Below are 23,404 nucleotides of genomic sequence, written 5' to 3'. Positions count from 1 at the left end.
GCTTGCAATGCTGCCTTCCAACGGAGTGTTAAAGCCTGACAGCCTGACCAGTTAGTTATTCCAGGCGTGTAGGAATCAAAGCTTTGGTGCCCGTGAAAATCAGGTCAGTTTAAAATACAAGAGATGAAGAACAGCACCATTCCAGTCTCCCTCGCTACAGACTCCTTTTCTGCTCACGCACTTCACGCCTTCGAGCTGCTGCCGCTGACAGAGCGGGTCCATGACACGCACCTTAGGGATACAGGACTGGCAGGACTCCCCTCGCTGATGCACACCAGTCCCCAGCCGATAAAAACCCACCACCCCACACAGCGGTGTTAGAAATGACTCCTTACCTCCCCCAGAGCTTTTGGAGTGAGATCCCTCTTGCCTCCCCCCCAAAGACAAGCATTCAGAGCTGGGGTACATCCATGTCATGTCTTTGGGTCCAAACAAACTGGAAGGGTCTTATAAAAGGACTATTTACAGAGCCAAAAATTTAACTTTGTTTTGAAAGTTTATTGGATCATCTTGACACAAAATCATTACAGCAGCTTGTGGTATGTTGTTTTTTCTTTTTTTTTTTTTTAAGGGAATGTTGATAGCAAATAAATTTGTGAATGTAACACATCATACAGTTTCAAAATTCTAGAATCACTGCACAGGATTCCATAAGAGAAGACTCTACATGCTAGAGTGACAGTTTTCATCCATGAATTAAAAAAAACACTAATTGAGGAACATTATCCTTTAAGACAATTTTAATATGTTCAGTTTCTAATACACAAACTGGCTAACCAAGGGAGGTTGACCAATACCAAAACCTACCACTTCACCAGCAGTGAAGCCTGCCGCAAACGAATTCCTGCAGCGCACAAGTGCGGTCAGAATACGAAGCCAGTCCTAGCAATAAAACCACAGCAGAGCCTTTGCAACAATACCCTAATATGGGAAGGGTGTGAAGAGCACAAGACACGCTTAAAGTACAGGACATTCACCCAAAGGATAAGATCAACACTTTATCCTGTTCCCTGCGTAGGGCTGTAGTTCACCCGGGCATTGCTGACGCCCGTCGGAGCGGTGGCGGTGCTGGAGAAGCGCAGACCAACCCAGCTCCTCCCTGGGGACCCTTTCGGTAACAGCAACCAACCATTCTTGACCCGTGCCTCAAAGAAAAACCGTTCTAGAGTGTTCTCAGTTTGCTGGGGATGGAACAGCAAGAACTGGGCGGGGGGGAACCCAAAATACACAAAAGCAAGATATTTTGGAGAAGGACATCAATTAAGCATCTCTGTAAAGGACACAGTGACATCCCCTTCCAGTCAGTGATTCCAAAAGATTTCAATAGTGCAGAATGGGCTTCACTTTGTAGACCCTCCCTTTCTTCCCTCTAAAGTCACCTGCTACAGGGACAAGTCTGCAGCTCCTCACCAACCCCTCCCTCCTGCCACCCGGGCAGGGAGAGTTCTGCTGCAGGGACCCAGTTACACTTGCGCTGCTAAATCTGCATCCAGTGCTGCGAGGGCAGGGCCGTGGGACACTACGGGGACAACTGAGACAGCACGACATCTCTGATTTCACAGCACAGAGGGAGGGAACAGGGCTCTATCTGCAACCTGTTCAGAGCAGGAGGGATTACACATGTGGGCGTTTCTCTAACCTGGTAGTGGTCAACCTCAGCTGGTGAGCAAAATGATAAAAAAGCAGGAACAGACCCCTTTGGATTTCCAGTTTCTTGCTACACCCTAACTTTTCAGGAATGTGAAATTGAAGTGGACTCATAAAACACATCAGCAGAGACTGCTCAAAGGGGAGAGGCATGATAGACTCCATTTGCGCGGGTGGTCAACAGGAGCAGAGAACCAAACAGTAACACTTCCAGCCCGTTTCATGCATTCACTCTCTTTCAGCTGTCACTAAAAGAAGGTTAAGGCTCAAGGCAACTACTATAAACAGAAACTCAGACATCCCAGTTCTCACAGGGCACATTTGGATTAGCTCAAGGAGATGGAGGATGTTTATATGCTGATCACAATAGATCTTGAGATAACAACAACAATAATAATAATAGTAATAAATCATATATAAAAAAAAAGAAGAGGCCTTCAGGTCCAGCACCAGCCTCTGCTAGAAATATACATCAACTACAGCAGCCCTGAAGACACATTCCATGGTTAAGGACCAAGTCAACCTTCCCTGGCAATAAGCACAAGCAACAGACTCTGTGCTACTGTTGATAAAATCCTGCTTAGTCCACCATCCCACGCAGATGGCAAGGTTTATGGGATCATCACGAGCTGCTGAATAAATAGCGCCCCTCCCTCCCTCCCTCCTCCAGTCATGTCACCAGGATCTCTTTGGGCTAGAAAGGGTTAACACCACAGTTTGTAAAAAGTTTTGAAATAAAAAGGTAACATACAGCCTTAAAATGTCTAAACTGCAAACAATGGTGGAGTTAACTGAAAAGCACGTGCCCCAGGATAGTACATGCGTACGAGGGAGAAACTTAACACTTGGGTCTGCTCATCTTTACGCATTAGGTGTGTTTCTTGTAGTTGGAATATTTTATAAGGAATATTCAGCACTTGGACAATGTCTCTTTCATCTCATCCAACAAGTTGCTAAGCAGGGTGGAATCATTACATTTCCCATCTATGGATACAGAGTTCTCTCCCTTGGAAAGAAAAAGAAAAAAAGAAATCCATTAGCTCCCCTTCTAAGCGAGGACAATTTTATTCCCAGCCAAGCTCAGGGACTGGAAACAGCCTGCACAGGAACGAAGCAGGCTTAGCCGAGAGGTCAGTTCATCAGCCATCAGTGCTGCTGCTACCCACCAGGTATGCGCTGGGCGACAGAAAGCCCACGGGGAGGTACAAGCTTGGTAGTAGCGCAGCGAGAACTGCTAGATGGGCCAGATGAATTACATTGCCCATGGTGTCCCTGGATGATTTAGACAGGAATATTTCCCTCTTTCTGTTAAGATAGGAAAGGCTGCAGATTTAGCTTCTCTCAGGTCTTGTTTCAGGGTGGTACAATGCTCTCACCTTTTTTACCAGTAGGCAGACGTGATGGCCTTGGATAGAACGACTGTACATTGATGCACACGAATCAACGCGTTCCACAACTATAAAGAAAGCAGGAGTTTTCATTTAGTGGGACAACTTTTAATACAAGGTTTACTTCCCGTGAAGAGGAACTACTGCTTTGCCTGGCCTCAAGGAACAGAAGCTTCTACTGAGTGAGGGGAGGAGGAAGTCAGGGTTAAGACGATGTACGTGCCTGGCTCCTCCTGGCTCCTATCTGGGATATTTCACAATAATGAGGTTAGTCATTTGTCTTTTAAGTAAGCTGCAAATGTTTTGTGGCAAAAATGCTGATTAGAATGGAGATCTCTTCCCCAGAAACACTTTCAGTGAGGCAATGTCTAATGCATATACCAGAGCATGATGAAACAGCCATTTGTTTTGCTTCATCCAGTACTTGTGTTTTAATTAGTAAGTCCAAACTTGACTAGCTCGCGCTCTCCCTTACTGAAACGAAACGTTGGGGAAAGAGGTAGGCTGAAGCACTGCAGATCAAATACACCCTCCAGAGAACAGTTACAGCCCTAACTATAAGCAAGCTGCTCCCGTGATACCTGCCACGTGCCTCGCTGGACTGGAGGAAAGCCACAGGGACAGAAGGAGAGTTCATTTTGAAGAACGCTGCATGCTTTCAGGATACCAATGTATCCTGAAAACTGGATAAAACTGGAAAACACACCTCTCCCAAATTTATTTAATCTGGACATCACCTGCTCCTGTCATTGTCGAGGCCACGGAGCGTTGCACTCGCCAAGCACAGCAGAAATTTTAGAATACGGGATTTTGCAGAAGGTTCTGCATCGAGGAAGACTCACCTGAAAAATGATGATGAAAACAGATCTTTGCCAGTAGATGTTGGAAAGAAATGCTAATTCCATCTACTTTAATAGAACTCATGTGCAGATCTCCAGACTCTAGGAGCTTGGCAAAAGCATCACTGCAAAACAGGAAGGAAAGTAAACACTTGTACTAGAAATTCAAGTGGAATCTGCCACATTAGCCCCATGCAGACCTTGAGACATCTCAGGATGCAGAAGTCTAAGTACTACCAAGCTCTAGGAAAATGGGTTTACAGCAAATATGGGAACCATACTCCAGACTCCACTGGAGCACCCGATGACCTCAACCAGAGCTACTTCCACACGACCTCTGTCAGCCTACAGGCCATATAACTCCTTCTTCAGAATCACTTGAAATAAGTTGCTGGACATATTTTAACAGTCAAACATTACACAAGATAACTGAACTGTAACCAAAGCAATCACAAGCAGCCAAAGTCAAAAGCATGCTGCGTATCTTGCAGAGATGGCCTGCAGCCAAAGCTCAGCTTCACATGGGCGGCAAAAGCACCAATGTTGTGCTCCCTAAATGACACTTACCTATAGCAAGGCGTCGTGATCAAGTATGAAGCGCAACTGAAGTGCAATTTGAAATCTAGTTTTTCATGGGTTGAACCTTCATCATTCTGCAACAGGTCAAAGGAAAGGAGATGAATGGGAGCCCCGAGGCAGCAAGAGGAGGCACCACCCCCACCTACCAAACAGGCACCGATGAAGACTTTAGGGCTCAATTCCCTTTGATATACCCTGGCTGGGCCTGAAGGATCAGTCTGAGAACGACCATCACACTACAACATCAGGCCACTCAGAGAAAAGATTTGGGCAGCTAGGTCGATACATACGCCTAGAGCAGGTAAGGGACACAACTGGAGGGATCTGGCTGCATTTTCAATTGGACCTTGCTGAAATATATCGAGCAGACTGAATTTAAGCTAACACTTGGAGATGTGATTTTACAGTTCACTATTTCCCAAGCAAAATAATAAATTAATATCTCCCAGATTCTTAGGTACTGAAAATAGGACTAGTATACTATTTTTAAGAAACCCTTAAAATAGAGATAATGGCTGACTCAGAAGTAGCCACAGCTGTCTCCATTCACTTCCTTCGAGCTATTCACACAGCTCCTTCATTAATAGTTTTACTGAAATAAGATTAGAAACCCCATAGTCTTATACAGGTCAATACTTATTAAACAATGCCTTCAGTTAACTTCACTCTTGTTCAGGGTTTCCAACCTTATTAACTGCATCTAATTCTTACTACTATTTTTCCAGCCTTGTACCAGGTAGCAGTGTCCAACCAATCTTTGGGTAACTGAGATCAGAAGAGACAGACTCTGGGTTGCATCTCTCGCTAGTTGGTTGACCTCCTCTCCCCAGCAGATGCACCACTGCAGCGATCTTCTAGCTGACAATGTGGCATATGTTTCAGGCTGCATTGCTCACACACTGCCAGGAATGACAATTTAGGACATGCTTACGCAGTATTCGGGACACTCTTTGCACAAGATGTCATGTAAAAATACTTCTCACATCACAGAATGGGTTGGTGCAGCAGAGATGAAATGATGCCTAAGAAAAGCTCTAAAGCAGTGCTTTCCACCCAAGTCAAGCTCCCTTATGCAGTTCCAAAGGAAGCAGAAGCACGGAGTTTAAAGCTGCACTTACTTTGACTATAAAGGACAATGTTCCTTTTAACTTCTGAGCCATAACAATACTCTGAAGTGTAAACACAAACTGGGCTTCATTAGAGATTCCTAGCATGAAGAGAGGAGAGGGAGAAGTCAGGTCAGAAAATGGTTTCCATATCTAAGTAATGGTTAGAATAAACTGATCAGTAGCAGCTAAGCTTTATGTACTGACTATTTTTGAACCAAGTTTGAAGTTTTCCATGTAGTTGGAAGAGAGTTATATGCACAGTTCCTGTGGTGAATTAACAGTGTTACAGCACATAGCTCTTGGGGCTCTGAAAAGCAGCAGCGAGAGCTGGCATTTGGCAGAGGTTATTGAGAGCGAGCCTGGGCAAAGATGTCACAGTGGCAATATATTTAAACTGTTTGCATAACTGGAAAATATACGGCTTTCCAAGTAGTTTTCAGAACTAATTTGAATTCTAATGTTTCTCTGTTTTTCTTTTAATACACAAGTCTGTGTCAAGAACTGCCTTACATAGAATAAAAAAGCCCAAACAACCCACTGTTTTCCATGGGGGACCAAAATCCATCCTGAAGCCACTAAATCCCAGATGACTTCTGTGAGCTGTTTCAGTATTCAGATTAACTCTTTGGTGAAGGAAGTGAAATTCAAAGAAGTTCAGTGATTCAACTGTACTATTGTACTATGTATGAAGCCATTATCCTTCATCTCCATGTCTCATATTTCTTAAGGGCTCAGCTCCCCATCCAAATACGCACATACTTATCGCAAACTTCCACTCCATATGGCCTCTGCCACTAAAACAGTGGGACAATAGCTCGAGAATAAATCCAGAGCGGATTATAACGGTTCAAGAACCTATAGCTTTGTTCCATTTTAAATCTCACAGCAAACTCCTCATGAATTTGGGATTCCTGTAGTTGGTGATGCTGGCACGTTCAAAGGTGTGCCAGCCTGCAGTCACCTGAAAAAGGAACTCAGACATTCGGACTCCCAGTCCTACATTATAGGCTTTGCTCTCGCTGTACAGGACTCCCTGCATTTATAGCCATACTGTAAGAAGGCTTATCCTCTCCAGTGAATTGTGTGAAAGCCCAGTGAACACCCAGGCAGAGGGACATGTCCTTCTGGAAAACAGCAAGTAGCAAGAAGTTCAAACAATTCTTTCCACAGGAGGGCAGTGTAGGACTAGACATACTCCAAGAACCCTGTGCAAAGCTGCGCATACCAGGGGGTAGCTGGAAGGGCACAGGTATCCCATCATGTACTGATGATCCTTCTGGTCGGAGCATTTTAGTGTTGAGAGAGTCCAGGACATTTAGTTCCATGCTCTTAAGGAAGCTAGTGCTTTTGTTTTCAAAGATAACAGAGACAGTAACTTGACTATCATTCTGGAGGTTTCCTTGAATATCATAGGTCTGCAAATGAAGGGAAAAAAAAAATCACAGGAAAGATTCAGAAACTTCAAACAGCAGAGCACCAGAACAGAACACAGCATCAGAATAAAGCAAGCTTCAAAAAGAAGGTAATTTGGTACAGCTATAGGATAACGAAAAGCACACTGGTGATCAGCTCCACAGTACTGCTAAGTAGTGGGAAAATACCAACTTTAAAACTTGTTAAGTAGGACATCCAAAGGAATGGAAATGGAGCTTGGTTTTGTTTCTACCTCCTGGGATTTAAACAGTTCCTCAGTTAAATGTTGTCCACATAAAGTCGCTATACTATCCCCAGGGTATCCCCTCTTTTCTTAGAGAACACAAAAAGAGAAAACATCTGCATTTGAACGCCAAAAAACTCACCATTTTAATGTATGGATTTTCAGCGAGAAGGCAGTAACTGGACATAGGCTGAAAAACAAGAAAGAAATCACAGTCGCAATATAACTAATTTCTCTTAAAAGAGCTGTCATTCTCCTTCCTCCCAAAACAGTTTAGCTCCTGCCTTTTCCCCACGGCAAGCACTGCCAGCGCACAGCTACTCACTGGTAGTGGTTCATCATCTAGTGTTCCATTCTGTACCGACTCTGTTGTCTCTTCCTCACTGCGATGACTCTTCTTTTTGGACTTCTTTTTATCCTTTGATTTCTCTTCTTTCTCTTTCTTGTGCTTTTTCTTCTTATGCTTGGACGATTTCTACCAAGAAGAACAAGAAACTACAACAAACCCTTAAGGACACCCTGTATTTCCAGCCATTACATCATGACCCCTCTTACCAATCTTTCAACTCTAGACTCGCTCTGCGCAGCCTTCTGGATGACTGAACGCAGTTTCCTACTACTGCAGAAACCCAAAGCAGAGCTCCCATTCCTTAAACCCCAATTGCCATTCTGTGTTGAGTCCCAGCAAACCCTTGCTCCCCACTTAGATGACAATGCCTTAACCCAAAGCAGCCTGGGATCAGCAGAAGGCCAAATCTCTTCAACTGTTTGGAAGCTCAGCTTTAAAACTGCTACCTGACCCTTGGCTCAAGGAACGACCAAACCTCTTACTATGAAGTGTTTAGAGCTCCTCAAGGGCGTAACATCCCACTGCTGCCTATTTGCAGGTGGTCACTACACTGAATAGGATGATGTTGGTAATTCCTGTGTGCTTCTTTTTAAGGAATATGACACACTAGGATAATATGGCTAAGGGTGTCAGCAACTTAAACCACTTACCTTTCCTTCATCCTCCTCCTCCTCCCCTCTCGCTCTGCTGCCTATTTGCAGGTGGTCACTACACTGAATAGGATGCTGTTGGTAATTCCTGTGTGCTTCTTTTTAAGGAATATGACACACTAGGATAATATGGCTAAGGGGGTCAGGAACTTAAACCACTTACATTTTCTTCATCCTCCTCCTCCTCCTCCTCTCGCTCTTCCCTTTCTTCCTTTTTTACCTCTTGAGGTTCAGCCACAACAGCAGCACCCACTTCAGGCTCACTCTGAGTAGATTAGCAGAAGGGTTATGACACTAACAGAACGCAGTTGAAACAACTGAATCCCACACCAGAAGAAACCTTAACAGTGACACTGCCCCCCACATCAACTGTTACTTCAAGAATTACATTAGACTAACATGGTATCAAGCCTTTCATTTTATGCCTCTGAAACCCAGCAAATATGATCACCTGAGCACAAGAGACAAAAGATTTCCTCCAATCCCCTTATATTCCCTGTCTCTTCCTCTAAAATCTCCTATCAACATTGACGAGACTTTTCTTTCAGACTCTCTCCCATGTCTATTAATATTGCTAGTGTCTAGCTCATACTAGGAAATAAAACCATACACTAATAATGTAATATTAAAAATCACCAATAATATTAAAATCCACCAAGCCTGTAGCTGTATCTGTACTTCTGTCCATTGATCTGCACAGCAGAATGAGCTTGAAACCTCCCATTACCGTGTCTGTAAATGTAAACCGGGGAGATATAAAGTCATAGCTTCACAGCAATAAGTTGAGGAGATGAAGCCTATCTTTCCCTTCTCTCCTGCAGCATGACAAAGGCACTCGTATCACAGCTAAAATGCAATCATAAGAAAAAGTTTCCTGTGGTGTGGCAAGATGTCTACCTGTGGCTGGGTAGTGGAAGCAGGCAGTGGAGCAGTGGAGAGCCAGAAATCCAAGTCTTCCCCCTGAATTTCAAGAGAAAACAAAGCCATCGTGGTTGTTTTGATACCATTCTTTAAAAAAAAAAAAAAAAAAAAGACACCAAGAACACCCCCAAAAAACCCAATCATCAATTAAATTAAACCCTCCCATTTTCATGGAAATGCATTGCTCCAGAATGCTCATACACAGATGCTGCAATACATTTAGGAGCAAATAGTTCAAGAAGCTTAACTTCAGCCTTTGGGCACACTTCCAAACCTCAACATAGCCGACAGTAACTGCAAATTACCCTACATATCACAACATCTACAGGCATTCAAAGCACATCGGCTGCGTCTTAGATGAAACCTGCGTCTCTGCAGAGAGGTTAACAAAAAGGATACTTCAAGTCTTCAGAGTAACTGACAACTAATGTCAGGTTTTATAGCTGAAAGATTCTGAAGTATACGGGGGACAGGATGTAGAACAAAAGTGAGTTCCAGATATTTTGCTAAAGAGTTCCCCATTTTAAGAACAGACAAAATATCAGTAAACTCAAGCTTCCAAATTAGACCTGGAAGATCTGCTGCGTAGGCTGCAGTAAGCTGAATTCTGCTAACTTACGAGGCTAAGTAAATGTTATTTTTATTAACAAAAATCTTTAAATGCCTGCTTTTATGGTTGTAAAAATTTAAGGAAATAAAGGTTGAAAACATTCAGCTGTTTGAATTGTCAAATGTGACTGTTCCTAAGCAACAAAACACAGCAATAAATATGGCCCATAACAGCAAATTCTAAAATAATGCAAGTCTTGGAGAATTACCTTTTTTCCTTCTTCCTCCTCTACTACCTTTTTCTCTTTCTCTTTCTTCTTTCCTTTGTCTCTCTCTTTTTCTTTGTGTTTCTTTTCCTTCTTTTTGGGTTTCTTGCTCTTCTTCTCTACTAGGGGAGCTTCCGAGTCTGGTGACTTCAGGGTCTCAACATTTCTGTGTCTCTGCACTGGCAGCTTCTCACTGTCTGCTAAAGGTCTTAAAAACAAAGAGACCATCACCCTTCCGCAAACAGTCTCCCTTAGCTCAGATTATCTGCTGGACGCCCAAGACAAGGTATACTTTGTTTTTAAAGAATTGGGCCCCAAAAATCTTAAATCGGCACATACTTCTGTACCTGAAGTTTATTTATGTAACTGCAGACACTGCCCTTATGGATTAGAAGTTAATAGAAACAACTTGAAGGTGACTGAGAGCCAAGCTCTTGCTGACATGTGATCACTCTTACAAGTGATAACTACAGACTTACAGGCTGAGTAAGACCTACAGAGAATACATACACATAGCGTTACGCTGCCTTTCTGTGGAACCACTCCCAAAGGAAGAGCAAAGATGTGAAGCAGTAGGAAGCATTTGCAACAGTGCAGAAATTCAAGCAGTGGAGTGATAGCATGGCTCAAACAGCCCTCGAAGGGCGTGTTTTTTGTTGTTAATAGATCACTCCAATTGGAAACTCTTTTAAGCAATAAATTGTTGCATTTTGGAAGTTTATGCTATGAATCTGTACTCTACCATTACATTTTGAAAGTTGTGTTTAATTTCAGATACCTGTTTCCAAAAAGCATGAGTAGTAGTTCAGATTTACACTGTATCCCAAATCCATTACTTGGTAAAAAAACACCACAGAAATTTCTCCATTCTTGTCAAACACTGTCCAGAGATCAGTGAGAAGTTCACCGATTGCCTCTTTTTCTATTTCTACAGCTTTTACTTAACATTAATTTTCATGTTCGAGCAGCAAACACCAGTTCAGGAAGATTTCTAACGGTCACATCTGCCTTAATTTTTTTCCTTATATTGCATGAAGAACCAGACCCAATTAATTTTTCACTTTGAAACAGATGCTGTAAGGGCAAGGTGGACCCCATCTGTTTGAACAGTAAACACATCGCATCTTTAAGCTGTTTCACATATACCTGTACAGGAACAGGGATTGGTGCTGAAAGTCAATGATGAAATAGACTCACACAAATTTGAGGGTCAGTGATTTCAATAGTTTCACCTCCCTTCAAGTATTTACACTGTCCACTGAAATCAACCAACCTGACAAAGAAGGTCAACCACTGAGCAGTATATTCTTACCTGGAAGGCTTCCCTGAAACCAGACTGCATGTGAGCGTGACACAGACATAGCAGTGCAAGCACAGAAAGAAAGAGAGAGGACAGAGACATGAGAAAACATGACAGGAGAGCACGCTGACTCATATGAAATGGAAAGAGAATGGATGGAAACAATACAAAAGTCCAAAGACGCCTCCTGGAGCACAGCATTCAGAAACTGCTCTGCTCAGTGTTTTCTACGCTGTTGAGGCTTGTCATGCAAATACGAGGTCTATAGTCAGAAATTCATTTCCTTTTATACATTTGCCCCCTGCAGACTCAGAGCAATGTGACCAGCTCGTGAAAAAAGGAAGTTTTTCAGAAACTGTTCTTTTGCTTTTTAAAAATGCTACATCACTTTTTTTGCAAAGGTACCGAGAGGCCAAACCCCTACAAGATTTGACAATTGCAGAGAACAGCACAGTCTTTAAAGTTAAGTGTCAGAGAGAGAGAGAGGGAGGGAGGGAGAGAGATACTACATGCACACATGTGCCTGCACAGTCTTCAAAACTTTACAGAAGGCATCCATGGACCATAAATCAGCAACTATTTTTAGCATGGCAATTTTGTAAAACAGCAACTAAAAAACAATCTCCACATGCAATACTTAACAGCCCACTGCTAATTATCACATGGCATGCAGGGATTCAGAGTCTGCTGCGCTGCAGCCTGGGGTGCTAGTACTGTAAACAACTCCAGTAGCTGAATGGGGACCAGACTCTGGTCAAAGTTATGACACGCAGTTCACTCAATCATATTAGAATGACATTTTTCAACAGTGGAACCACACTGAATGTCCACAGGGCAACGGGGATGCTACGAACTGGCTGTTACTGGTCAAATGATCGCAATGCAGAGCATACGGGCTTGCCATGCGTACAGTGTTTCTGAGATGAACGCAGGTGAATGCAGGTCACACTCGGTGCCAATGCAGGTTAGATCAGAGAGATACCGGTACACCCAAAAGCTCAGACTAACTCTCTCACATCTGATCCCAGCTACACTGCCTGTGCTTTCAGACTCCTTTCAGTCACACAAAATGATTCCCCTGCCCCTCCCCAAACCCCCCCTACTTCAGCAGCTTCGCTTTTATCATCTACACTGCAGTGGGAACCCAAGCCTGGATGACCATCTAAGGTTACATCCAAGATAAGGCGAGAGACTTAGTTTTTTCACCTGGTGGACTGTAGATAGTGCCTTTGCGTGTTTAGCCCCAGACCTGCCGTCATGCATTCTGATTAGCAATTAAGTAAATCCACATACAAAACTGCCACTTACTTATCCAGATCTATATCAAGTGCCTTATATGGATCATTGGGATCTTTGTCATCTTCATCACTGGGCAAAGCATTCTGCAGGAGAGACAAAGAGACCGTCCACTGAAGAAGCAAACCACAAGCAATTTTGAAGCTAAAGCTTTACATCACCCAAACCAGTTTTTTTAAGGTTGTTAACCCTGGAACAGGCCAGCTTGCAGTCAGACACAGTAAGTTACAGGAACAAGGCACTTTAATGCAGCATCTAGTTACAAGATTAATTTAGAACAAAACCATTCTTCATAAAACTGCAGGATTTGAATTGCCGCTGTTCGGTTTTGATTAAAGGAAATTTTAGGAACAAATAGAGATTACATCATTAGCATGCGCAATTAATTATAATCAGCTGCAAACCTGCTGACTAGACAGCAAGTTAATGTCAAAGTGAAGCAGCAGAGCATAATAAATGAAGTGACTATTTGGACAGCGTTACTTTTATAGCAGAGATGCATATTGGGTTTTTTGCTAGTTGGTTTTTTGTTTTTCTTTTTTTTTTTTTAATAGCTTCAAGTGGCAATTTTTGTCTTTTTGTGCACAAAAAGAAAATCATTTCTCCCCCTGCAAAGAACAGCCTAGGACCATTCTCAATCAGTCATTTCTTAAACAACTTTGCAGGAAATCAGAGCTCTTGAACTGCAACAATACAGACTGGCTGGCAATTCTTGGGGAAAAAATCTCTCAAGAGCAGCACACAGATAAACCCCACAATTCAGACCACCAACCAAAGCAACTGACCTCTGGCATCTCTTCTGTTATGATATCGACATGGTGAGCTGGAGCAATATCCTCCTCACTCTCCGTGTGCAGAGAGTTATGGCGATGATGTTTACCTCTCTTCTCCTTTTTCTGTTTTTTCTTTTTCTTGTCTTTCTCCAGTTTCTGTTTATGTCTTCGCTCTTCTTCCAGTTTCACATACTGGTCAGACATAGGCATTCCTGCGGAGGAAGCCAAACTGCTTTCAGGCTACAGTCCACATGGACATTGATCACTGAAACAGTGTGTTAGGAGTGAACCTTGCTTCTGGCTTCTCAGAATTAGAAGGATCAACACCTCTCTTTGCTTCCATATCATCTCACATGCAGCCCCTCTAGCACCAGCTTTACTATCACACTCCACCTCTACAGAAATAGGACAGAGCTCTATCCTGCTCCCTGATTCTTGACCACATTAACTGGATTACAAAGAGCATCCAAATATCGATATTTTAAGTAGAATTGGTGCCATTGCTGTACTGACAACTTTCCAGACTTTTGGAAAAAACTTTGTTATGTAAGCCTTAAATATTTGCACTTAGAACTCATCACTTGCAACGTGCTGCACTCTACCAACAGCTTTTCAGTGCTATATCAAACCACTCATTAGATATACAACTACCTTTTGATTTTTGAAACAAGATATTAAAATAGTATCTCTACCATTAGACTCCATTTAATGTCTCCTGATCACCTTCATCAGCCCTTTAAGACATTCCAAAGGTGACTGTTACCTACACAGAACAGTGGTTAGTTTACGTGTTACAGACTTGGCTGCACAATATACTTAATCACAGAATTACTTCTAACACTGTCTTGAGAGTAACTGCACTTGGACTGCAAAGTACTATTTTCAAACACGTGTGAGTTAAGGAGATATATTTAAGAGCTTAATGAAAGTATGCTCCTTGCCCTTAAAAATTTAAGGAGGAATTCCTAAGAAGGAATTATTACTTTTGCTTAACTGAATTTCTGTAATTAATTTTAAATATTAGCTGCACTCACCTGGAACTTTTAAGGGGACAGAAAGGTCGATCTGGACCACAGGTATATGTTCCACACCTGGAGTGTCTTGGTATCGCTGGGAAAATGAGAATTTGTTACATTCTGAGCATTGCCAGATACAAACCTATATAAATAGACACATTTCAAAACATGAAGCAGTTTAATCCTTTAAGTGAACATTTTAAAGGATAGGAATGGAATAGCTCAGTACTAAATCCTGTGTGGTAGCAGAGTGTATTTTAAAGCCAGCTGATAACTATTATAAAAGACCCTACTTTTAGCTACAGTTTTTTAACCCTGCTACTGCCCTGAAGAAGGCTTGTTGCAAAACTCTGAAGAAATTTTGGTTTGTGTTTTATTGCTAATAACTTGCCACTTCAAAAGATAAATTCTGAGATTTGAGTTGAGGAAAATGGGGCAGTCCTTAGGATATACAGGGAATAAAGCAGGTTCTTTCCCTGAGAAAGGTATTAAGAAGAGACCACAACGACCTTTTGATCCATAAAACACGCTGCATGTTCAAGAGGAGCATGTTCAAAGTTCACTCTCTCTTCATTGCTCTTAACGAAGCGCCTGGCAATCTGAACCCTTCCATCACCCAGAGTTGGGACAAACTACCTGCACAGGAATTTGTGACACACAGGCACAGAGAAGCGTTTCTCTACAGCTTTTAGAGAGTCCTTGCTGAAATAGAAACACTGCGCTTTCCATGACAAAGTTAATCCAGATTGTTCCAAACTACTCTGTAATGGGGGTTGTGACAATTACCACTTCCTTGTTTCTAAACCAGAGGTCCACCAGAGATTCACAGAAAGCTGGCTGCTCTGGTGATATTAGGTCATTTGTGAGTTTCTCAACACAAACAAGACTTACAAAAATAGTTGTAGGTAGCCACTCCAATTGGCACACTATTAAGTGATCAGAACTGCAGTGGAAATACTCAGAATGTCCCAGAGGGAAGCTGCAGCACTGACATTCAGCGAGCCTTCACACAGTTATATGAGAGGCCAGCAAGAGATTTTAATTCAGACTCACTCACCTTCTGTGGGGAAGGAGAGCTTTTAATATAAAATGGGTTGTTTGCCTGTTCTTGTTTCCGGGCTTCTCGACGCTGAAAGCAAAAGAGTATTTGTAGTTAGAATTTTTGTTTATAAGCAAAGAGAGATAAAAGGCATCCAAGTGCAAAATACAATCTCCCTGAATTTTTGGAACAATGCATAACTACTTGCAAAAAGACTACAGCATAGTAGATTGAGCATGATAAACCAGTTCTGAGTTACAAGACATACTAGAATATAACTACAAGTACTGTTAGTACTATAACTGATATTCCTTAGAATATCCTTTATTTGCTTTTTAATTCTAGACTAGAGAGACTAACTTCTGAAGACCAGATGTTGATGGCAATTCAAATGTTTCTATTTTCATTTTTGCAAAGAGAGGAAGTGAAGATTCTTATCAATAAAAAATTTTCTCTATGAAAACAAAAAGGTCAGAAGCAAGAAAGGTGGTATCACTACCGAGAACAGTCACATTACAGTAATTCGTAGAAGCTGCTAAAGTCCATGAGCAAAGATGCTGCTTCTTTTCCTGCTGATACAGACCGTACAGAATAACAGAAGTACACCAATGGACGAGGTGTGTAAAAAACCAAATAGAACTCAGCACAAGTGTCCATCCTCAAGACCCCGTACTTCCAAGTGAACTGCACTAGACAGCACAGTTTACAGGTCAGATTTTTACAGGAGCGCAAAACTCCTAACGAGGGCCCGGTTTTTACAATATCTTGCTTCCATTTGGACAAGATAGAAAGTTCTCTTGGAAGCCTAGCTTGCCTATCGGATGTATTTCACAATGCCTAAAAAAATACCTGTATTCAAATACATGTATTTTGTGCACATCAAATCATCAGATTTCCTGAGCCGTAGAGAGCAGAATGGCTCCCTGGCTACATGGAGAATCCACGACAGCTTCAACCGCTTTAGTAGCACTTACAATATTACCACTGAATTATGTAGGGAAAAGCATTTTAACATTCACTCACTCTGGCCAGTTCCTCTTCATCTATTTCTGGCTGTCTATGTCTGGAATGCCTTTGTTCCTCATCATGAAAAATTGTTTTGGGCTTTTCATCTTCAGACTCACTGTCTGATGGAGGTTCATTGATCCAGGCATCAAGGTCCAAGCTGGTAAGAATTGCAGTAAACAAATAGCTTGACTCAGTACCCCTGAATATTTCAGTGTTTCTCATCATATGCCTAGCTTTACTATTTAAGAGTTTAAAAGTTTAAATAAGGCATTGGTAGAGAGAAGGAATCTTACCCCTCTGGAACCGGTACTTTCTTCTGCGCTTTAGGAGCCACAGGGTTCAGCTCACCAGCAAACAGGGCTATTACTTCCTCAGCTACAGGTACTTCTTTTATTTGTAGCTTCTGAATATATTTTATTAGTTGCAAGATGCAAGAAGCCTAAAAACAAACGCAGAAGTAATTTCAGGATTAATATTAACAAACTGAACCAAAAAAATCAACTGCAATGAATGTCAGCAGAAGATAATTCCCTTAATGGAGTAGAACAGTTAAGGGATGCAGCATAACTGCAGGTTTAGAGCAAATGTAAAAAAAAAAAATCCATGTTAACCCTCTCTTCTAGCTGTGTCCTTATGTGCTTGCATAATTCTAAAATTAAATTGTTTTGAGTGAAATCCTTGCAAGCAGTCTTCAGAGGTGGTATTGAACTGGAATAAGGTCTGGGCTCTGACATGAAACGTCACCACTCTTCCCAGTCCTCTAGTTCTAGAGCTTCTCTTCCACTGAGTTACACAAAGTACAGAATAAACGCGCCACTCCATTGATAACAATGGCTTATATAAAACGTGCATGTCCACAGAAAATTACATTTATGCTCCAAGATGAATGAGAGACTTTGATAAATTCCAAAGTAATTTTGTTCTCTTACCCTCTCTTGAACTTCTAGATCTGCACTCTGTACAAACTGAGGCAAACGCTCAATCATCAGCTGTGTAATTTCCTGAGCTGCTTCCTTTTCCCCAGATTGCTCTTTCTGCTGTAGGATGGATGCATAGAGCTTCACCATGTTCTGGACATAAACTGCCTGGATGTGGCCTGGTAGAGTTGTAACTTTAGGCCTCAACATCGCTTCTAAAGTTTGGTTTGCTTCCTCGAGGTGTCTATAAAGACAGAGTGGACAGATTAAAGACAGCAACTGAGAAATCCCAACATCTCATTGGTCTCCATGGAGAAGAATTTTTCAAAAACCTCAGTTGCAGTACAAAGTGCTGCAGAAAGGCAGGACAGACTACAAATACATAATCATTTGCTCTCTGCGTGTTTTCCCCTTCCAAATTACAGTAGTAACGTGGCACAGATGAATTTACAGCTTTATCCTTTTACAGAAGGGGAGGGACACCTCAGTTTCCACCTTTACAAGTTCAGTATAACTGAAATGATATAATTTTATATAATTATATAATTATAAATTCCATTAACTAAGCATTGCACTTTAAAGTGCCAACTCCATTGACAGTCTGGCTCTAGCAGCCCAACTACCTTCCTGCCATTCTGTATTTCATCACTCACATCAATGAGGTATTTCCAATCATTTACTGAACAAAAATAAAATCTAGTAGGCAATGCTTAATACACAGAAAAGAATGCAGATCATAACACTTGTTTTAATAAATCTCATGCTCTTATTCAAAACTATCTGCTCACGACTAAATGGAAGATGCACAAAAAAGTTACTGGTCCATTATGAATGGAAAGCTAAAGTTCTTTCAAAGTAAAAATGTGATCAACCTGAAAAAGGAGAGTATGTTCTCTTGCTTCTTAATCTACAGTTTTCTTTGCAGAACTTTTTTAATTAAATGAAGATCTGAGTCATATCAGTGTTCACTCCCCAAAAAAAAATCACACCTACTATATGAATTTAAACTGGAACCAGCGTTCAGAGTGGCAATTACAAGAGACACCAAACCAGATGATAAAAGGAGACTACACTATCACAGTCTGTCCGACTTACCAAAGTGAAAGCTAGGTAAGCATGCATATATGCACACACAACCAGGAGACAAAAACATCTATTTAAGCTAAAAGACACTGTTGGCACAAGAACATTGAAAATGGTGCTACTGTGGGTACAGATAAGTTGTGAGGAAAAAGATGATTTCTAATCCTCAGAAAGATTAGGTTCTGCAAAAACCTTTCGACAAGGACAAAACAGGGAGGAGAGCAAAAACTAATTCAGTCAAACATGGTGACTGGACGTTTTCCCTATGATATAAGTGGGGTTAAGCCTTAAGGGTTAAGGAGTTCCTTCAATGTCTTAAGATCTTACCACTTAACACCCACAACTATGCCTTCCTGCATGAGTGGGCAGGACTACAGAGACAAGAAAAAAGACCAGATATTCAAAATGAAGTATCCGTCTTGGCTAGAAACAGCTAAGGAGTCTTATGGGATGAGGGAGCGGGAAAGAAGCAATCATTTTGTTAGCTTTGGGGTATATATTCTGAACTATCCTTCTCGCAAAAATACTTTTCAGTGACCTGAATCTTTGCCCGAAAGAAGCTGCTCAAAGCGTATCAGGCTTTCTGTTTGCACTTACTCAGAGAACTCCCCACATATCCAAGCAGCAGCATAAAGCACCTCACAGATCCCATTTCTCTGGGTGTTGCTGGCTATGAGATGAGCATTGTCCAGAAGCATGGCCATTTGAGAAACTGCAAATTTACGAATAGCTTTAACTCTGATAGCTACATCTAACATCTGAGCTGCTATAAGATGCCCATGTCGTGTGCCTTCCAACCGGGTCAGCTCCACCAAGATGCTTATGTACCTACAAAAAGTGAAAGGGATGCAATTTTATCAGCAGACAATCATGCATTACCATTGCTGATGATCTCAAAATTGACACATAAAAACACTGACCATTCAAAGTTTGTGATATATTGATAATTGGACTGACTACAAATATCTATGATTTTGGTCAGCAGCTCATCCCGGTATGTCGTCCCTTCTGCTTTATCCACGTGAATCATCAGTTTCTTCACTATCTCCATCAAGTTCTTCTTCGATACCTGTTAAAGAGTTATTGAAGGTGAACCAAAACTAAGCCATTTCCCATACTGTCAAGTCCTTCTAATTCCATTAAAGCAGCTGCTAGCTCTTTGATGGACCTGTATTGTGTTAACAAGAAATCAGAACCACCTCTCTAGGCCCCAGCTTCAGTCACAACTGAAAAAGGAACCTGTTTAGTTCTTCTCAATGTTGTTATTAAAGCAGAATCAGCACAAGTATACAAGACCATGCTGCGGGAGAGCTGAGAATCAGAATTACTAGCAGCAATACAGAAATCCAGGAGAAAATGAATCTTCTACTTCTGCCAGAGTAGCAAATTTAATAGTTTAAAACATTTTTGCTTCTAAACAAAACAAATTTAAGTCATTAACATCCAACAGAATTCTAGCATTTCAAAACATAGCTGTATTAACTTGTTCTGGAAACCTATTTGTCTCAATAAAGTGACGAAAACATTCAGTAAATATCACCAGTTGTTGTGACTTGCTGCTTCCAGCTATGAACTCTCAATAGGTACATGTTAAAGACACCACTAACAAAAGACGTATGTATTAGTATTTCTACAATCATTCATTACACAGCACTCTTCCTCAGAGGCAGGGTTGAGCAAAACGGTAGACTCTTTCTCCTAGGTTATCTTTTGACTAAAGACGTAACAAGCAGAATTTAACCTCCAGCAACTAAGAATGAACTCCAATTCTCTTTGCAACAACATTAAAACCACTGTCCTAATCAAACATTAATGAAGTTATCTCATGAGGAGTACCAGACAAAAGGTGTCCTCCTTATTTTTCACTTTCTCCTCTAGAATAGGAAGTATGAGACACATCTATCACAACCCCTTTGTGCATATGTGTGTGTGGGGGCACAGACTCTTGAGTGAAAGGCACTTTACTGTATAAATCATGACCACAGCCCTTTCAGAGATCAAACGTTGTCACTACAAGATTGTCCCTGTAGCCTATGCACATTTTGTAAACTGCCCTGCACAGCTGCAGAATGCATGCACAAAACTGGTGGCACGCAGGAGACCAAACAGAATGAGATTCTGTACCTGTCATTAAAAGGCATAACAAAATTTACAATGAAGGGCAAATTTGATGATAAAGCAGCTTAAAGCTGCCTTCTCCTGTTGTTTCAGAGTGCTCCAGACTGTTTCCCAGACTTTGCATAACTTACGTCAACCTGAGCTATGGTGTGCTGCAGCGTGGACTGCAACACAGAACGGCACAGACCTGCCCAAATATGCCTGTGGTCCACTTTAAACCTAGACCAAGGACAGAAGGAGCAGCTAGGCTTAGGCATTAGAGAAGCAGCCTCCTGGGTGACTTCCACAACACCTGAACTCAGAAACTCCTTCCAGTCCGAATCGAAGTTTTTAAAGCCCTCTCATGCTGTGCCAGATCATGTCTTTGTCATAAGTGCCAGAAAAGATATGGGAGTTACTATCACAAGACTACTGGGGAGAGGGGAAGAGAAAGTTGCATGTTTTTCTTAAACATCAGCCTCCTAAAGGGTAACGGGGGCTGGAGAGGAAAGGAAATACGTGTAGAAACATACCATGCCATATAGGAGATCTAAAGCTCTGAGTCGGATAGACTCATCTTTGTCATCCAAACATTGGAGAATGAGATCCTTGTGAGATTGAACTGATTTAGGATGCGTTTTCAGGATTTTGGACATAGCTAACAGTCCCAGGTATTTCACTGTGAAAGACAAAATAAAACTTCTTTCCAAATATAGAAACACTGTTTTGTGTTGAGCATGAAATCTTAATACTGAGTACTTCTACTGAAACCAACTTTAATACACTCAAAAAACTATGATGAGGAAGAGAACTTTTGAGAAACAGTGTATCACAGATTTTCGGTCTTTAATTTCATAATCTCATATACAGGCACGTAACTACATATATAGTCTTCATTTCAGTCTTCTTGTACCTCAAGTTTTATCATTGCTTTATACAGAAACTGTGGGTTTTGAGAACAGGCATCCTAGGATGAACACAGCTTTAAAAGCACTAACAGGACTGGTGTATTAAGTAGCAGCTTTGTTCTCAATGGGAAAAATTCATAAGGCAGGAAAAAGGTTTGCACAAAAAAGGATTTCCCAGTGTTCTTTGCAGTCACTAAAATAAGTTGCACTACAGAATACCCCTCACTACTGTCCAAGCAGCAAGTTTATAAAAAGGGAAAGCCCAGAGCATCGAAAGAGAAGTGTTTTAGATTTACAAGACCACAAACAGCAGTAATAATTAATCTCATTTGTTTTAAAAAAAGCTCATTATAAGAAGTGATCACTATCAAAAATTATCTCCACATTTAAAAATCCAGCAGTTGTTTACAACATACCAGGCACTACAATACCAAACAAGCTGTTTGGAGAAACAGCTTGTTACTCTAAGGCTGCTGCAATTTCTCGCCAGTGGTTGGTTGCTAAATGCTTCCATGAAGACAAGCAACATACTTACAGTTCTGGTCAGAATCTTCTATCAATATCCTTAACTTCTGAACACAAAGCTGGAAAAAAGATCATGTCCTGCTTATTACAAGCATTTAAGTCTTATTACAAGCCTTAAAAGTCTTAATGAAAATAACTCTTCATAAAGTTTATTCAGCACATAAGGAAGCATTCTGACCAAGACCCGGGACCTCTAGTAAGAGCGTCTGGTTGCATTAACAGATTTCAAAACAAAAGGAACCTCTGTATGATTGTATTGAGAGTAGCAGCTGAGTAAGAGTTAGGAAAACTCTAAATGAGAAGAATCTGCATTTTAGAGCAAAGGAAATAAAGGAATTTATATAGGAAATGCTTCAGTCTGTAGGACTCCGCCTGAGTGAGAGCGCTTCAGGGAGCTATTGCTTTAACTTTTGGCAGAGGAACACAATCCAATTTCTCCATGGCACTCGGTATTACACAGTAGAGCAGAACAAACAACCCTCAGCAAAACCCAGTGTTGTACCTGGATGCTTGCGCTGTGATTAGGCATCCCAGAAGACAGAGAGATCAAAACTGAAATACACAAGCACAAATTTCAGTTAGTATTTCTGTGTTCTGAATGAATGCAACAATACAACACCTGAAGGTCAACAGCTAGCTCAGCCCACAAGGAAAGGTGCCAGTTTATTATGTTGTTTGTCTGTTTGCTTGGACTTTTGGGGGGTCTGGGGGGAGGAGAGAAGGTTATGACACTAACTGAAGTTTCATATACCTTAAGAGTAGTAACAGCGGGGCAGGAAAAAAAAGCATAAAGGTAGGAACTGCCGGAACAGCCAGGTCAAAGCTGCTTTTCATTACACTTTGCTCTCATTAAGGTTTACTTTACTGATATCGTGTAGCAGTCAAGACTGTAAACATGTCATCAGCTACTGTATAGCTGAATTTTTAAGTGTGCACTTCCCTAATGTAACGAGATGCAGCAATAGATCCTAGAGTTTAACGTCATTAGATTGGAGCTTTAATCAAGCCAGCAAGAGACTCAAGGCACAAATCAGGTCCCATTGTTGATTATATTGGACATTTGTAAAGCTCTGGCAGCACGCAACCCCACAGCAGAAAAGGTGGTGTTATCTCATTAACTGCTGCTGTCGTATAGCATGTCCATGCCAACACCAACTCTCACTGAGAAAGTCGCACATGCTGACCTTAGTGACAAGTAAGTATAGCGGCATTTTGCTCTCCATAATCCTGCAGAGCTACATTTCAGAGAAGGCGCGTTGGATACTATCATCTCAAGTCATGCAAAGAGCTGGCAGGTGCAAGGTGCCGCTCTAACGCAGGCACACAGCTTCACATCTCATTTTCTGAATTTGAGTTTTACATTACAGTCCCCGAGGTGTCCTGGGTGTGTGAATTTCCCTTTGACCCACAGAAATATCTTATTGGATCTCAGTGAAGCACACTCTCATCCACAATGGAATTAACCTCCGTGTTATCCCCCCCCCCCCC

The 23,404-nt window shown here is 41.5% G+C and overlaps 1 protein-coding gene across 1 annotated transcript in view; it reads right to left on the bottom strand.

Moving 5' to 3' along the window:
* Positions 1-486: 486 nt before the first annotated feature.
* Positions 487-23,404, bottom strand: part of AP3D1 (adaptor related protein complex 3 delta 1 subunit) — a 49,195-nt gene continuing 26,277 nt past the window's right edge. Inside the window, exons 12-34 of the mRNA XM_019473551.1 lie at positions 22,419-22,468; positions 21,927-21,975; positions 21,017-21,162; positions 19,307-19,455; positions 18,984-19,214; positions 17,316-17,547; positions 16,680-16,825; positions 16,402-16,543; positions 15,397-15,468; positions 14,358-14,433; positions 13,336-13,535; positions 12,563-12,636; positions 9,958-10,162; positions 9,116-9,178; positions 8,382-8,483; positions 7,545-7,694; positions 7,362-7,409; positions 6,788-6,977; positions 5,572-5,660; positions 4,442-4,527; positions 3,878-3,999; positions 3,024-3,103; positions 487-2,653 (exon numbers count right to left, since the gene is read on the bottom strand). Of these exons, the coding sequence (XP_019329096.1) occupies positions 2,558-2,653; positions 3,024-3,103; positions 3,878-3,999; positions 4,442-4,527; positions 5,572-5,660; positions 6,788-6,977; positions 7,362-7,409; positions 7,545-7,694; positions 8,382-8,483; positions 9,116-9,178; positions 9,958-10,162; positions 12,563-12,636; positions 13,336-13,535; positions 14,358-14,433; positions 15,397-15,468; positions 16,402-16,543; positions 16,680-16,825; positions 17,316-17,547; positions 18,984-19,214; positions 19,307-19,455; positions 21,017-21,162; positions 21,927-21,975; positions 22,419-22,468 (2,798 nt within the window). The 3' untranslated portion in view covers positions 487-2,557. The remainder of the gene's footprint in view (positions 2,654-3,023; positions 3,104-3,877; positions 4,000-4,441; positions 4,528-5,571; positions 5,661-6,787; positions 6,978-7,361; positions 7,410-7,544; positions 7,695-8,381; positions 8,484-9,115; positions 9,179-9,957; positions 10,163-12,562; positions 12,637-13,335; positions 13,536-14,357; positions 14,434-15,396; positions 15,469-16,401; positions 16,544-16,679; positions 16,826-17,315; positions 17,548-18,983; positions 19,215-19,306; positions 19,456-21,016; positions 21,163-21,926; positions 21,976-22,418; positions 22,469-23,404) is intronic.

This window comes from Aptenodytes forsteri, unplaced genomic scaffold (genome assembly GCF_000699145.1).
Source record: "Aptenodytes forsteri isolate BGI_AS27 unplaced genomic scaffold, ASM69914v1 Scaffold391, whole genome shotgun sequence".
Taxonomy (NCBI): domain Eukaryota; kingdom Metazoa; phylum Chordata; class Aves; order Sphenisciformes; family Spheniscidae; genus Aptenodytes; species Aptenodytes forsteri.
This window is presented reverse-complemented; position numbering and strand designations above follow the sequence as displayed.